Source organism: Athene cunicularia (assembly GCF_003259725.1).
Source record: "Athene cunicularia isolate RWA chromosome Z unlocalized genomic scaffold, athCun1 chrZ_part3, whole genome shotgun sequence".
In the NCBI taxonomy this organism is placed as follows: Eukaryota; Metazoa; Chordata; class Aves; order Strigiformes; family Strigidae; genus Athene; species Athene cunicularia.
Genome location: NW_020799144.1, coordinates 7,026,681 through 7,043,993, shown reverse-complemented (window position 1 = coordinate 7,043,993; position 17,313 = coordinate 7,026,681). Strand labels below are relative to the sequence as shown.

Below are 17,313 nucleotides of genomic sequence, written 5' to 3'. Positions count from 1 at the left end.
ATGTGTATAAGAGACAGCCTTTGAAGTCAATTATAACATTTTAATGATCTTTATTGTAGCTGAATGTTCAGCTAAGGATCTTACCTTTCATTTTTTGCTTTAGATATCTTAGGTGATTTTGTTTGTTTTGCTTGGAAGTGTGCTTTGTTTTGATGTCTGGGGTTTTTTTTTTCAGTGGTTAAAGTGATTTTTAATAAAATGAACATAGGAGTTTAGTCCTAATCTGACAAAGTAACTCTAAATGGTACTTACTCCAGAGGATCTCTTCTGCCCATATGTTCTAAATCAGATCTCCTGGCCTCTTTGGAGAAATAGTCGTTATCAATTGTAGTTATCAAGCAGCAATTACCAAAACTCTTACTTTTGTAGAACCATCATAGCCTATAAAATGAACAAGAGACAAAGTTCTCTGGAAAGAACCACTTCAGCCAGTTGCGTTCGTGCAAACCCCATCGAACAGTGAGGCAGAACAGGTCTTAGGGAAAACAGAAAAGTTCTTGGTAGCCCTGTTCTTGTTGATGAAAGAATGCATTGCAGAAATGCAAAATGGCTGAGAGGGAAAAGAAGTAGAAGAAATTCCTTATTTTTTAAAAAAGAAGAAATATTTGTGACACAAAATGTTAGGAGACAATGACATATTTCCAGATTCACTTTACAGGATAATGTTGTATTTAAAAAATAGTATTTTTCTTTTTTGGACTTGTATAGCAGAATTTTGACAATAACTTTTATCTGTTCTTCAGCTATATGTCCCAGCATTAAAAGGAAAAAAAAAGATTAAAATTATTGCATAAAACCTTTCAGCAATAATTCCTATAGTATACAGTTGGAATATTTATTTAATTGAAATCTTATGTAATCTTGTGGAGGAAATTATTTCTTGGTAAAATTAATCTGTTACTGACACTGGTGGACATGCATAAAATAATTCCGTGGCCTCAGAAAGAAACAATCCCAATTTTAAAAGGAGATCAAGGTACTGAACTGAAGTTTTATGCTGCCATCTAGTGAACTCTGACTAGAACTGCATCTCCTAACAAGAAATCGAAGAACGATTTTACATTGTTACTTTAACGAAGCTATGTTACATTTACTATTAGGCTTGTGGAGGTTTAAGTAAGTTAAATACAGTTTAAAAAATGTTTACAGGTAGACCCTGGTGTTGCAGATCAGTTATATCTGATATATACAGAACCCATTAAATGTATAGGTCTTACCACACTGATGTAGAAATTATGTAAATTATTGTATGTAGAAATTATGTAAATTATTGTATACTTTTGTAATAATGAAAAGTTTTTATTAAGGGTAATTCTAAATTTAAGTGAAAATTCCAGCACTGCTTGTAGGGCTCTTTCTCTATTGTCTTTGTTGTTTGACTTATTTTTTGAAGATGTCATTGTGTAGAATATTTACTTCAGAAAATATACAGAAGGGAAATATTAGCAACAGTTCATTGATCCAGTTTTGAACCCTGGATAGCTTTTAAAAATCAGGAAGGTTTTTTTTAACTTAACTAGAAAAAAAAAAAAATTTATTTCTGTCTCTGTATGATCAGTTTGTTTTCTGAGGAAAATTACTTTCTTAACTAGAAAACATCAGTAATATTTAGGAGACACTTTCAGCCAGAACCCCTCTCAGAAATAAAGAGGTAGAGCTACCAAAGGAAACTTTGTGGGCAGAAGCTGTAGCTCATGTGTCAGTATCTATAAAGGAGAAAGGAAGGAGATTTAGAAATACTAACAAGTTGCAAAAGATAGCTATAAGACAGGAGGAAAAAAGTTCTGAAAAGAACTAAAAAAAACCCAAAAACCCCCAAACTTTTTTTTTTTTTTTCTGCCATTTGCAGCTTCCATGTACTTTCTGGGTCCCTTACAGTTTCTTACCTTTTCTACTTCCACTTACTCTTTTTCATAGTTTGAGCTCCTCTTAGTCAGCAGCATTTTTCCTCCCATACATGTTCTTTCTCCTTATAAAGGCATACAAGGTTTACTGTGGAGTTATATTACAGAACTATAGTACCAGCTCCTTTATTTTCCCACCTCTGTATTTCTGCCCTAAGGAAGAGGAGCTTGATAATGCCTTACTTGTTGGGCTGTGAAGACTGACAGGCCCTCATCTCTCTGTGTCTTGGTGGGTTTTCCATACTGTATAAACCCATGAAAACAATAAAAAAGTTCATGAAAAGAAAATGTAGGTCATAGAGACATCTTGGTTTGAAATTATTTTACATATAATTTATAGAACAGTTTTCTTATTCATTGAGCTGGTTTTGTGACATTTTTATCTAAATGTTCACTTGTGGTTTAATGATTTAGTGCTACAACCTGAAGAACAGCATATGCATGTCCACAAAGAAGACAGTTCTGTTTGTGAGACTGTAAGAAGAGATGAAAAAGAACAAGAGAATGAGGACAGTGTCACAGTCAATATTCAAGCATCAGGTATACTATTTTTGGATATGCTTTATTTTATAAATCTTTACATTGTAATTTTTATATTAAATAGTACTACTGTTGTGGTTTAACCCCAGCTGGCAACTAGGCACCACACAGTCACTCCCTCATGCCTCCACCCCCTGGTGGGATAGGGAGGAGAATTAGGGAAAAGAAGGAGAATTTGTGGGTTGAGATAAGAACAGTTTAATAATTGAAATGAACTAAAATGTAGTAGTAGTAGTAGTAATAGTAATAACAACAACAACAAACAACAACAACAATAATAATAATAATGAAGATTATTAAGAGAGAGAAATAAACCCCAGGAAAAGACAAGTGGTGCACAGTGCAATTTTCACCACCCGCTGACTGATGCCTGAGCAGCGATCAACCCCTCCCAGCCAATTCCCTCCAGTTTATATGCTGAGCATGATGTTTTGTGGTATGGAATAGCCCTTTGGCTAGTTCAGCTGTCCTGGCCTGCTCCCTCACAGCAGAGCATGGAAAACTGAAAAATCTGTGATTTAGGGTAAGCACTACTTAGTAACTACTAAAACATGAGTGTGTTACCAACATTATTCTCATCCTAATTCCAAAACACAGCACTGTACCAGCTACTGGGAAGAAAATCAGTACAAATATGGAAATTATTAGGCTTAACCTCTGCTCCTTGTGACTGAAAACATTCCAAATAGATGGATATTTATTTTGAGGTAGGTGAGAGCAGGCTATGGAATTCTGTCTTAAGACTGAAGCCATCTGCATGAACAGTTAAAAGACTTAGAGTTATGTCTGATCTAAATCAGTGGACATGAAATTTCTTCATGCCAATCAGTGCTCTCAAATTATCATTCTGCACTTTGACAGTGTAAATAAAAAACCTGAAGATGGAGGGGAGCAGTCATTTTGGTAGGAAATGTCTTTAACACAGTAGTAATCCACTGTGGATTTATCTTACACATGATTGAGCCTTACTCTGTGAACTCTTGCTGTTGTACTTTTCAAGACATTATATCAAAGAACATGCACTGACAACAATTTTGTCATGGAGTAGAAATGGTGGAGAAAAACCTAGAAGATACTTATACGAGATATTTTACAGCCTCAAATTAAGTACACCCATGCTAGAAAGTTGTAGGCCTAGGACAGATTATTTTGGTTTTCCATGGAAATGCACTCACTCCAACTGTGTGCTTAATTGGGACTCTTTCACAGAACCAGTGAAAGAGTAGAACACTGTTTTTGTCTGTTCCCATCTGTGATAGGAATTGCATAGCAGCTATAAGCTTACTTTTTATTTTAATAAATTTTGAAGCAAGACTCTTTTAATGCAACTGGAAAATAAAAATAAAGCTTTTCAAAGCAGATAAAACAAAAATTAGCATTTTTCAGAGCTAGTATTTGTTGGGACTGCATGTCCTTTATAGTCCTTGAAATAGAGTGTGTTTCACTATGGTGGCCTGCACATGAAGGAAAGGAATATTTCTCAAAAACAAGCTAGCAAAAACAGAGCTTAGAAGGATTCACACAAGCATTTTACTTAACAGTGGAAAAATATACTTTAAAAATAAAATGATACATTAATACAGGAATGCCCAAATGAAATTATACAACAGGCACCCACAATACTATAGTATCTGACCTATTTCCATAAAGGCTGAAAAACCTAACATAGTAATATACCTATTTTATAATGCTTAAAATTATGAAATTACTAATTGTTCTTATGAAACAGTACATTGATCAACTGAAGTTAAGTCAGCTGCTAGTCAAATAATTTATATAGATCAGTTAAAATATTTTTTCAAAGTAATAATAAATCTTTGAAAATGAAGAATCACAGAGTTCTGATCTTGTTGATAAGATCAACTCAATTATAATTTTAAAAAATGGGTATGCAAGAGTTTCACCTTCTTGCCTGAAGTTCCCTTTCAACTCATTCAGCAATTCACAGCACTGTCATAATAGCAAGAAACTCAGTTGTAATTTTGAAAGAATTGTGAAACAGCCACCCCGAAGCTATTAAGAATTTTTAGTATGAAAGCACACAGAGACTAACAGATTGGCTTGTTTAGCCTTGTTAGACAAAGACATTAGAAGTTAAATACCAGGGAAGGAGGGCTGTTTAAGTTATTATAACAAGTGGATAATAAAGGGACTATTTAGACTACAAAGTAGAAGTTTGTAGAACAATGGATAATAGTACAATCTTAGTGGGAGTCACAGGAGACAAAAATCCTAACTTTTCGTCACAGAGTGTGATCACTTTATGAAATGCATGAAATAACATGGTGCCTGCTGTGAGGATCAGCTTAATTCTACCACCCAGGAGGCTCCCTGATGAACAACTGTTTTTCTACTAATGTTAACAGCTTTCATGAAGAAGTCAGTGCTGTTTGCATTTTTCTAGGTCTTTTGACTGTTCTTGTCTAGTAGTAGTATATGAAACCAAACTTTATTATTATGTTTTGTTTATTGTGCTATCCAGAAAGCCAATGCCAGGCATACTGCCTCTTGGAAGAAGCAGCCGCTCCTGTTCTAAAAGATTTAACACATCTGGGTGTACTTGCTTCTGTAAATTGGAGCTTTGACAGCATTAAATTTGATCACACAAGATTTTTCTTAAGACAGCAAGAGAAAGTGATATGTGATCATTTTGAACAAGGTACATATTTTTTAAAAACAACTGTTGTTTTCTTCTATAATACTAATATAGGTTTAATTGGTGATGCAAGGTTCAAGATGTTTGATAAATGAACGATAAAACTTTCAGCAGTTTATCTTGTAGAGTTACAGTAATTGCTTTTCTCTTTCATTTCCAAAATAATGTCTCCTAGTTCTTCAGCATTACATTTATTAATCCAAATACTGTAATATAAAAAATACTCTAATTGAAATTAATCTTGAAATATTTTAGATATGCTTCTGAAATGTTGCTTCTATATCAAACAATATTTAAATCTTTTTCGTGCTAGACTTTAACATTAAAAGCTGTCTTTGTTGTTTGTTTTCTTTTAGTAGCTCTCGTTTGTCACACCTGCATGATGCAAGATGCTAAGCCTATGTTAAAAATGAGGAGGAAAAAAGTCCATATTAATCTGATTTCTTTCAGACTTAATTTCTCTTGTATGTGGTATGTGAAAACGCTATAAAACCAGGAAACTGAAAGCAAAAGCCAGCAAAATCAGTGACCCCTTAGAAAGATTTTTGGCTATAGATAAAGCAAGGGTTAGGAAAATCTCACAGCAAGATACAGACTGTGTTTGCGGAAGATTTAGAAAACTATTGGGTATTTTGGAATTTTTTTTGAGTTGTACTGCTCATAGTTGATAACTAGTTGTAAGGATAACATAGCAGGTCAATTACTACCTGCCAAGTTCTTATGTCACAAGTTACGTGATAAACTTCACCTATCTCAATTTTATTGCTTTCTGTGTTGAATGTCTTTTTCTTAAAACTGATGATAATGAAATTACAAATGAGAAAGAAGATAAACAAAAAGATTTTAGTGGTCTCTGCAGAATGACAACCTGTGATCTGAATTACCATATTAAAATTGTCAGCCTTGGGGTTCTCTTAATTTGAGAAAGCTTACAAAAAAGCAAAGACCATCTTCACAAACATAAAGGAGAAACTCTGTATCAGTGAATAACAGAAAGGAAAACACTGCCGAGAAAAGTATACAGAGAACTACTACTGCTTCTCAAAATCAGGGAAAAAATATGTAAGAGTCTGCATTTGAATTCAATATTAATTTAAGAAAACTTACATCCTTTCAAATGCAATTTACACACTGTAGAAATGTAGCCTAAAGTAGGAGCTGGGCCAAGTGGCATTCTTATTCAAACTTCAGAGCTTTCTTTGCTTGTAGATTAGCTGTGGGTTATGTTACCAATTGCTAAAATTACAGCAGTGAAATGAATGAAAATGTTTAGTGGCTGAAATACTGATGAGGCAAATAGTCATCTATTGGACCTTCCTTTTAAGGGCAAGTGTTTTCTGAGGAATGGATAATATTTACCCATCCCTTGTTATACAAAAATGACTGTTGTTGAACACAAAATTGGCCTATGCAGCTCAAGGAAAGCAGTAAAAACTTTTTGCTCTTTGTTTAAAATACCAAAAAAAGTCAGGTTGTTTTAGCTACTATTGTTTGCACTGAAGAGAGAGAAAAGTGCAAGGGAGGTCTTGCATTTTTTTTTTCCCAGCTAACGAAGTAGAACGAGATAAGAATTTTCTTGCTGGAAGGTCCAAAGAAACAGAAATGGGGAAGATTCTAACACACCACTCCATTCCTACTTCTGTCACTGTGCTGGAGATTCTAAAATCTCCCTAGTAATTTACTTTACTCTTTTATTGCCTTCCTGGTTTTAATAGTTTCACAATATCCAGTCTCATTCCACTTTACAATTCCACAGGATATTCATGCATTTTCTAATTAATTCCCAACAATCATGTACTATGATGCCATTGATTTATTAGAAGATTATTATTCCCCTGCTGGTCTTTTCTTTCTGCACCAAATATCACCAAATGCTCCTGACTTTCGTTATAAAATCTGGTTTCTTCCTCACTGAGTTTTATGGTGAGTGGTATCAAAAACTGGACATAGTCCGTCAGTTTCAGCCCCTTCATTGACAGAGGTGAGATAACAGTCACTTTCTATCCTTTGATACAGAATAGTGTCAAGATCTTTATATTCCAGGCTGTTTGCAGCTAATTCTTTTGTATGCTGTGTTCATAAGTTTGATTTTTCCTTCCTAACTGCTTCACTTGTCTTTTTGAATTAAAACCTATATTGATAGCTGGCATTGTTCTGGCAAAACTGGCTTCTCATGGCTTGGATGGGCACACACTTGGCTGGGTAAAGAACTGGCTGGATGGCTGGGCCAAAGATTTGTGGTGAATGGAGTTAAATCCAGTTGGCAGCTGGGTCACAAGTGGTGTCCCCCAGGGCTTGTTTTTGGGGCCACTCCTGTTTAACATCTTTATTGATGATCTAGACGAGGGGATCGAGTGCACCCTCAGTCAGTTTGCAGGTGACACCCAGTTGGGTGGGAGTGTTGATCTGCTCGAGGGTAGGGAGGCTCTGCAGAGAGACCTGGACAGGCTGGAGCCATGGGCTGAGCCCAACTGGAGGAGTTTCACTAAGGGCAAATGCCGGGGGCTGCCCTTGGGCCACAACAACCCCCAGCAGCGCTACAGGCTTGGGGAGGAGTGGCTGGAGAGCTGCCAGTCAGAGAGGGACCTGGGGGTGCTGATTGACAGCCGGCTGAACAGGAGCCAGCAGTGTGCCCAGGGGGCCAAGAAGGCCAATGTCATCCTGGCTTGTGTCAGCACTAGCGTGGCCAGCAGGGACAGGGAAGGGATCTGACCCCTGTACTCGGCACTGGTGAGGCCGCACCTCGATGACTGGGTTCAGTTTTGGGCCCCTCACTCCAAAAAGGACATTGATTGACTCGGTTGTGTCCAGAGAAGGGCATCGGAGCTGGTGCAGGGTCTGGAGCACAGGTCGTACGGGGAGCGGCTGGGGGAACTGGGGGTGTTTAGTCTGGAGGAGGCTGAGGGGAGACCTCATCGCCCTCTACAGCTCCCTGAAAGGAGGGTGCAGAGAGCTGGGGGTGAGTCTCTTTAACCAAGTAACAAGCGATAGGACAAGAGGAAATGGCCTCAAGTTGTGCCAGGGAATGTTTAGACTGGATATTAGGAAGCATTTCTTTCCAGAATGGGTTGTTAGGCGTTGGAATGGGCTGCCCAGGGCAGTGGTGGAGTCCCATCCCTGGAGGTGTTAAAGAGTCGGGTTGACATAGTGCTGAGGTATATGGTATAGCTGGGAACTGTCAGTGTGAGGTGAATGTTTGGACTAGGTGATCTTCAGGGTCTTTTCCAATCTTGATGATTCCATGATTCTGTGATCCCAGCACACAGAGCTATCTAATATTTTTCTTCCATAAGGCACCTCATTCAGTAATTCCTTGATCAGCTATAGTAATTTATTCTTTAATTATCTTCCTCAACTGTGTTTTAGCATCTTGAAGTATTTTAAATCCACTTACTCTGCAGCAGTAACATACTTGCTTTCTTAAGACACCACTCCCTGTGTGCAATTCCCAAAAATGCCTGCCTTCTTCAGACTAGTAATTCCTTCCTGTTCACGTCAGGTCCTTGAAGATTTATTCAAAATGGGTACATAATACACAATAGGTAATCCATATATTGATTACTCTGTAGGTCCAAGAAGAGGCAGATATCCTCCAAATTTACCTTGTCAAAGAAGGTTAAGATTCTCATCAGGAGAAGTTAATTAGGTGTGGGGAAGGTAACACCAGAAGTTAAGACTCTACATGGATCATTATTGAAAGACAGTGTGAATTTTTCTCTTGATTTGTGTGAAGACTAGCTGGGTCCAAATCATTTGACACAAACAATGTTGCTTTTGTAGTCTATAATTTGTTGAAAAGGTTCTGTGAAAAGCTTAATCTGAGGTTATCACTGCTTTAAAAGTGCTTATTAATTAGTGGATAATCTGCCATTTTGTATTCTTGGAAAGAGTTCTGAAATGCTTGGAGAATGGGTTAGATGGTGTTAGGTTGCTGTTGAAAAATTCAGTGATTTGACTAGGATGAGGAAATAGTAATGTGAACAGCTGGGCTTATGTGACGGACCAAAAGAAGGGGAATTTATCAGTTTCAATGTATATTTAAAGATTGCCTTACTAAAGTCAGTAATGTGGTGTGGATTTAATGGCACACTTAGGGGAACTGTTACCCCCTCCTCCAGCAAGCACCATCTACCCTACATACCTTTCAAAAACACTTCCCTGTGTGCGACTTGCTCTGGGTCAGATTACATGGGAAAAGTTATGCTATATTATAAGTTATTTGCCAAGAGCACCAGATCTGACCTTTCAAGTTTACGTCTGTTTAAGTGTGTTTAATGAAAATTCTGAGGTAGATTGATTACATATGTATAGGGTGATTTCTGAAATTTTATACTGTGTTTTCTATTTGTAAAGGTAAAATAGATGAGAAGGAGATCATGCTGTCCAGGCATGCTGCTCTGGTGCACCTGCTGGTGACAGTTCGAGATCTTCTATTAACTTGTGGCTTGGACACAGCACTAGGTTTGTTTTTAATAGTGAATACTGATATTCAGAAATCCAATGCTTTGTGTGTGTTCTGCAGACTGTCCTTCATGCCTGAAGGCTGTGATTTTTTGCCGTCAGTGTATCTCCAGCATAACTTCAATATGATATTCAACTTCCGTTTTGTTTCTTCCTTTTGTTTCTTTATTTCAGTTCCATCATTAAGATTGTACTCTGGTAGTGTATATGCTCAGTTCGTGACTGATATACCACGATTCATGTTGCTACATGGATTTGCCTAAGAAACATTCATATGAATTTCCACAGATGTAATGTGTTGTCATGTATCTCAGAATGACAAATTTTCATTGGGATCTCTGTGTGGAAACTGAGAAACATGCAAAAATGACAAGTCCTTTGGGTTTTTTTTTAGGCTCCTTGGAAATGAGGCATTTTAAACTGAGGGCATTTTAAACAAAATCTGAAATATTAACTAATGTATCACAAGGTATTTACAGTCCACTTCTTAGCTGTAATTGAAATTACAGTCCAATTCTTAGCACTGGACTCACAGAGAAGGTTTTTTTTGGAGCTTTTCTGATCTTATGCTATTAAGATTTAGAATATGAAAATTTGTTGTAACCCAATTTTAGCCTAAAATGACAATGCCATGCTTTTCAAGTTCCCATAGTTGTGTATTGTAAATTTTCAGATAGATCTATCAGAATAGTTTCGTAGGTTCATAAGGAGCTGAAGTCAACTTTAACGAATGCCCTAGGATAGTCAGGGTTCCTTTTGTCTTTGTAAGAAATAAGGCAGTTCAGAGCATCTAACTTCAGTCACTCTGAATTATCCCTTGATGAAGGGTATTTCCCTAAAACTGATGTAAAATTGAAAACATCAGCCATAAACTGAACTGTGGGGAAAAGAAATTATTTTGTATTCACTTCAGTATTTTTAGTGATAAAATAGTATGAAGAAAATTACAGAATGAATATATAGTAGAATCCTTAGTAGAATTGTTTTCTGCAATTACTATAAACAATGTAGGAGGACAAGAGAGTGACAAATGTTCATCCTCTTCTGTTCTCTTGTAGCAAAAGCAATCCTAGGTGATATTTCATAATTACACTGCACCATCTTTCTAGATCCCAGCAACACCTCACACAGGAAACTGCACAAGTAAAAAAGATCTCAAAAAACCTTAAAAAATTGAGCCAGGTACTAAGTAGGCCCTGTAGTCCTCACTATTGCTGTGGTGTGTGATTCACCACATAGTTATCTTAGATGTACTTTTTATTTATGCATTTTCAAATAACCCCAGCATTGTTCACCATTTATATACAAAAGGCATCGTTCAGAGTTGAGAAGTAGTTGTGATAATATGAAGAGTGGTGAAAACCAAGACAAGTAAAGCTTTGGACAGTGGGAATAAAAAAAAAGTTGTTGTTTAGTATAAACCATATAGACTAGTTAAATATAACAGTGCTGCTGCTAGTATCTGCAGCTATAGGATGCAACATTCTATAATTCTAGCTGGATTCATATAGCAGATACTACAGGAGGTATAACAGTTTTATAAAGGCCACTTATGTACCTGGTTAGTAGTGACAGTATCCTCCCATATTGGTGAGCCATTAAATTTTAATCTTTTTTTTTTCAAGATACCTTCACAAAAATTTTAAACATGTGTAGATTAAACACAAACCTTGGCAATTATCTTTTGTCACTGCAATTACTTCTTTTGTTGCTTAATTAACAGGTTATTTGTCCAAGGCAAAGGATATCTATAAAAACATCTTAGAATCCTGTTTGAATAAAATCTGGAGGCAATTGATGATTGTACAGTACAGCAGCCAGAAAAACCATGAAACAAATCCCAAAATAACAGAGCTTCAGTGTCAAGTGTTAAATTGGATGCAAAGTTATGGAGAGGAGCACAGTGTTAAGGTTAACAATGTAAACAATTTCTCTAAGCAAACAAAACTGCTCCAAACTATGTGCATAATTAGAGAACCATCTTTCAACAAGGGTTGCTTTATGGAAGAAAGTCTTATAATTACCTTTCTAGCTTACAGTATCTGTTAAATAAGTGTAACATAAAGTTTAAGACTTCTCTCAGGAGTGGGTGCAGGTTTCTGTTTGATTAAATTTTCCTTTGTTGCACGACTGAAATAATATGCATATTTTTAACATTGCCAGGGCTTCATCTTGTTGCAGGTGGTTTTGTTTCCTTGTTAAGTATATTTTATCACATCACTTATTGAAAATTATACTATAACCTTTTGTTTGAAGGCCTCAATTTTCTGGTGCAAAGAGAATCATAGCACAAATCAGGATTGTGTACCTGTACAGTGTGACTCAGAGGACACACATCATGGAGTATATGAGTATTGTTACCCATAGATGACCTCTGCTTAACCCATGTATCAGGTCAATCTCCTGGCATTGTAATTATATAAGAAGTAAATATCCATAAGTGATAGTTACGGCATGGAGGATAGAGTTGTGGAGAAGATTCAAGTTATCCAAAGGTTTTTTTTCTGGTATGTGATATTTTGGGTGATACCATGCAGTGCAAAACACCATTTTCTTTTGCAGAATATTTATTATTTATTTACAGAATACTTACCACATAATGAAACAGAAGGGATAAAATATATAATTTTTTAAGTGTCCTGAGTATTTGGAATAGAATTTGTGCTGCTGAACACACAGCCAAGAAGACGAATCTTCAAGCTTACTTTCATTTATTTTGACTTTTTTCAATACTTCTCTTCCTGTAGCTTTCTTCTGTTTCTGTTAAGATTTGTATGAAGAATTCTAAAGATCTTTTGATTAAATTCTCCTGAGAAGAGAAATAGAATAGCTTATTGTACACCCTTTTAGAATTTAAAATGGAAATGAAGCAACCAAACCAAAATGGTGTTGTCTTGGTGTCTGTCCTTCAGTAGACCCTCTAAGCTGATTTCAGCGTCATTGTCTTCTTAAGAGGAACACATTTTGCTTTGTCTTGCTAGGATTATCCTGAACTAGGAGACGTATGACAACTTTGTCATCTTAATGTCAGCTCAGTGATAATTTCACTTTTCTTCTGAACTTCATTAGATATTATTTTTAAATTTCTTAACTGTAACTCTCCTGACTTTTGACTTGCTTACTTGACTTAAGCTCATGCACGTGTACGCATCCACTGTAAGAATATATGTGATTTTATTCACAATTAAAAGATTAGTTACCGTTTCCTAACATTCAGAGACAGGTTTCAATGAGCCAGAAAAGTCAGAAGGAGTATTACAGTTTTAATAAGAAGTAAAACTTGTATCGAATAAGCTATTTCCCGTTCTATCACATCATGATTAATATGATGTAAAATATGATAATCTGTTTATCCTTTTATTAGCCAAAATTGTTACTGATGCAAGATTGTAGTGGGACATTTCCTTTGTAAGCAAGAAGCTGCTAATGGAATAGAAGAAACTGAACTTTAGTCTTTATTTCATTATCTTTTGTACTCATGATTAGATAGAACATGACTGAAAATGTCATCTAGCTCACAACAACATGTAATGAGTACACTGTTATAACGTGTGAAAAAGCAGCTCTGCATTTTAAAATACAGTTGTCCAAAACTGCTTTGAAAGGAGCCAGTGGATTGTCAGGTGTCTGTTCTGTACACCAACATACGGAAATGGAAATCTGCCTTCAGCTTACCAGGCTGATCAAGAAATTATTTTCTGACAAGATCTGACATGCTATTAATACTTACAAATATAATTATCTTCATCTGTAAGTATTAAGACTTAGGCAATGCCATATGCCTCCTTAAAAATCTTGTGTGCACTATGAAAAGTGCCTATACAATGGCATTAAGGTTCGGAGATCATCCAGTCAAAGTATGGTATAAATCCTCTGTACATATTCATTGTTTCCTACTTTGATTATGTAGCACAAGTTTGTATCATTTGAAATGGTGGACAAGGTAAATACCTTCTCTGGTTCTTTTTAAAACTATGTCAGTTTGGTAGATCCAATCTTTTTCAATGTTTTCATCTTAAGTGGTATTTCATGTGTCTCAGAGATAAGCAATCTCTGGCAGGAACACTTCAGTCTACTCCATTTATGGTCTGGAAAATCATTCTGATTAGTTCAGCAGTACATCTAGTATCTTCCCCCGGTACTTAACCATCTTACATGCTGAATTCTAGATATCCTCAGTTTAAGTTTTGCCTCCATAGGGATAATGCCTCTTATGTGACAGTAATAATCTGTCTAGTGCAACAGTAATAATGTGGTAAAATGTCTTAAGATAATATCCTTAAATAGCATTTTTACCTTGGATCAAATATTCCAGTTTAAGCTTTCTTCTAGAACAGCTTTGTTCATAAAGCTGAATTCTGATACTGATGTCTTCTATAGTATTGTTTCTCCAGCTCTTGTAATAATACACACATACATATGAGTTTCAAATTGTTGGTGATAGGAGAAAAAATGCCAGCAAAATTTTAGCCCTGAATATGGGGAGAGCAGACATTAGGCTGCTGAAGCAGCTAGGTAGTAAGGTCCCCTGGGAATCTGCTTTTGAAGGTATTGGGGTCCAGTAATACTGGTCAGTTTTTAGACCCATCTTGTCGGAGCAGGCATTCTGAAGTGTGGGAAGTCAGGCAAGTGGGGCAGAAGGCCTGAGCAAGGATCTTCTAGAACTTAGGTGGAAAATGAAAGTGTATGAACCTTGAAAGCAACGACAGGCAACACGAGAGGACTGCAGAGATGCTGTTTTCTACTGTAGTGAGAAAATTCATGTGGCCAGAGCTCACTTAGAGTTCAGGTTGGCCAACATTGTGGACAACAAAAAAAGGGCTTTTAAATATGTTAACAGCAAAAGGAGAATCAGTGATAACATTGGTCTGTTACTTGACAAGGTTGGTCACCTCACAAATAGGGACATGGACAAAGCAGAGATGTTTAATACCTTCTTCACCTCTATCTTCAACACCAGTGATGGGCTCTGGGACCCCCAGAACTCCGTGTTGGAAGACCATGGATGATCAGATGATAAACTCCCAACCAATCTGAACTTGTTCAAGACTTGCTGCTCCAGCTGGATTTAGCTATATCTATGGGTCCCGATGGGATTCACCCCAGGGTACTCAACGAGCTGGATGATGTCATCGCAGGACCTCTCTCCATTATCCTTCCACAGTCTTGGGAGTCTGGAGAGGTCACAGTTGACTGGTAGCTCGCAAATGTTGTCCCAGTTTTCAGGAAGGTCAAGAAGGAAGACCCTGGTAATTACAGGCCTGTCAGGCTCACTTCAGTGCTTGGTAAAATAATGAAGAAAGTTATTCTGGGAGTTACTGCAAAACACTTGAGAGATAATGCAGTCATTGGTCATAGCTAGCATGGGTTCACAAGGGGGACACCCTGCTCAAATAGCTTAATTTCCTTTTACAACAAGGTCACCCATCTAGTTGACCAAGGCAGTATATGTGGTGGTTTTGAATTTTAGCAAAGCTTTTGATACTGTCTCTCACAGTATTTTTCTGAGCAAAATGTCCAGCACAAGCTAGACAAGTCCCTAAAACATTGGGTGACCAACTGCCTGACAGGTAAGGCTTAAAGAGTTGTAGTAAATTGGGTTACATCAGTCTGGTGGCCTGTCACCAGTGGGGTTCCCCAGGGCCCAATTTCAGGGACAGTGCTCTTTAATGTTTTTAGAAATGATCTGGATGCAGAATTAGATGTGCATTAAGTTTGCTGATGATATGAAATTAGGGGGAACTGTGCACTCCCTTGGAGGTAGAGAAGCCTTACAGAGAGATATGGATAGATGAGAGAGCTGGGCAAACACCAACTGTGTGAAATTTAAGTAGAGCAAGTGCCAGATTCTCCACCTGGGACCGTCCTGGTTATACATACCTGGTTATACATACCAGTCAGGGAATCAGAGGCTGGAGAGCAGCCCCCTGGAAGGAGATCTGGGGGTCTGGGTTGGTGGCAAGTTGAATATCAGTCAGCAGTGCACCCTGGCAGCCAAAAGGACCAAGCATGTCCTGGGGTGCTGGAAGCACAGCGCAGCTAGCCGGTCAAGGGAGGTGATTGTCCCATTCTATGCTGCACTGGTGTGGCTTCACCTCAAGTCCTGTGTGCAGTTTTGGATGCCTCAGTATCAGAAGGATATTATGTTAGAGTGTGCACAGAGGAGGGCAACCAAGATGCTGAAAGGCCTCAAAGGCAAGATTTACGAGGAGCAGCTCAGGTCACTTGGTTTGTTCAGCTTGGAGAAGAGAAAGGCTGAGGGGTGACCTCATCACAGTGTACAACTTCCTCAAGGGGGCAGCAGAGGAGGACCTGATGGTCTCCTCTCTCTGGTGACCAGTGATAGGACACTAGGAAATGGAATGAAGCTGCATCAGGGGAGGTTCAGATTGGACGTTGGAAAAAGAAAAGATTCTTCAATGAGAGGGTGGTTGGTCACTGAAACAGGCTTCCCAGGGAAGTGGTCATGGCACAATGCCTTTCAGAATTCAAGGAGCATCTGGGCGGTGCTTGTAGTCATATCATTTAGTTTTAGGCAATCCTGTGAGGAGCAGAGAGTAGGATTTGATCCTCATGGATTCCTTTCAACTTGAAAAATTCTGTGATTCTGTGATTGTCATTCTGGAAAACTCCAAGGTTTCCATTTTTGCCATCTGCTTAGTCAATTTCATGCTTTCTGTGCGGAAGAGAAATATAGATGTATGCAGGCTGAAAGAACTTTTTTTTTTTTTTACAGTATGAGAGTTTCTTTTACTTGTCTTCTTCTAGATACTAATCATAACAAGGATGGACTCTGAGAAAGAAAAAGCTGCCCTCATTCATACTTTATCTAGAGTAGAAGGTACAAAATTATTTTTATGTGTAGTTTTGAAAGAAAAAGTGGCTGTTATTCTATGTTTGACTGCATTCCTCTTTGTATGCTTTTTACAAGTGTTTCTCCCTGTTCTCATCAAGAACCTTTTTCTATTCCTTTCTCATTGTTTTCTGTTTCCTAACTCTTCCATCAGCCTTTTTTCTTTATTGTAATTTTATTTTCCCCTGATTAAGAGTTCTGGTATGATGTTTTCTGTTGCAAGAGAATGATAGTTCATTGGTCAAATCAAAGATTTATTTAACAGAACACAAATGAGATGTGGGCAGCCCATTGCCTAATTATAATTGCATGCTGTCTTGGTCAGATTGTCTCATTTAACTGATCAGTGGTCACAAGTTTTTTTCCTTGCAAGCTTAGTAAGAGCAGTTACAGTTTAGAAGTCTTAACTAAGCTCCCTAGCATAAAACCTCAAATGAGTAGGTACAGATCATGATTTCCCTTAGCTATCTGTTGCTGGCCTTGTATGCTGATTTGCTAAATATGTAAGCATAAGCTGTAGCAATCTATTAAACTCAAGGAATAATAAATACTGTTGTCAATATCCCATCCCCACACTGATATAAGCAACCCTTTCATCAATTTGTCATTTTACATATGAGCAATTTTTGTACAAGCTTGTTCAGTGTTGCAGATTCAGCTGGGAAAACAAACATGTTTCAGGAAGATTGTTATCTGAGCCTGTACTTTTGTGGAGAGCAAGCCACTGATTCCTTTCATATTGCTTTTTAAAACCCATATATGTAACTCCTTCTTGCTTGAACCTTATTAACAGTGTCATGAATTGTATTGTTCATTTGCCCTTAAAAATAAATTTCCTGTGCTCTTAAAAGAAGAAAGCCTGTCTTTTAAAATGTTTTGAAAGGGAAGAGATATGTTCA

General features: G+C 37.3%; 1 protein-coding gene across 1 annotated transcript in view; it reads left to right on the top strand.

Annotated features, from left to right (window-relative positions):
* The window catches only part of SHOC1 (shortage in chiasmata 1), a 55,908-nt gene that overhangs the window by 26,568 nt on the left and 12,027 nt on the right, over positions 1-17,313 (top strand). Inside the window, exons 13-17 of the mRNA XM_026866494.1 lie at positions 2,319-2,444; positions 4,927-5,103; positions 9,454-9,561; positions 11,285-11,472; positions 16,330-16,402. Coding sequence (XP_026722295.1) covers positions 2,319-2,444; positions 4,927-5,103; positions 9,454-9,561; positions 11,285-11,472; positions 16,330-16,402 — 672 coding nt within the window. The remainder of the gene's footprint in view (positions 1-2,318; positions 2,445-4,926; positions 5,104-9,453; positions 9,562-11,284; positions 11,473-16,329; positions 16,403-17,313) is intronic.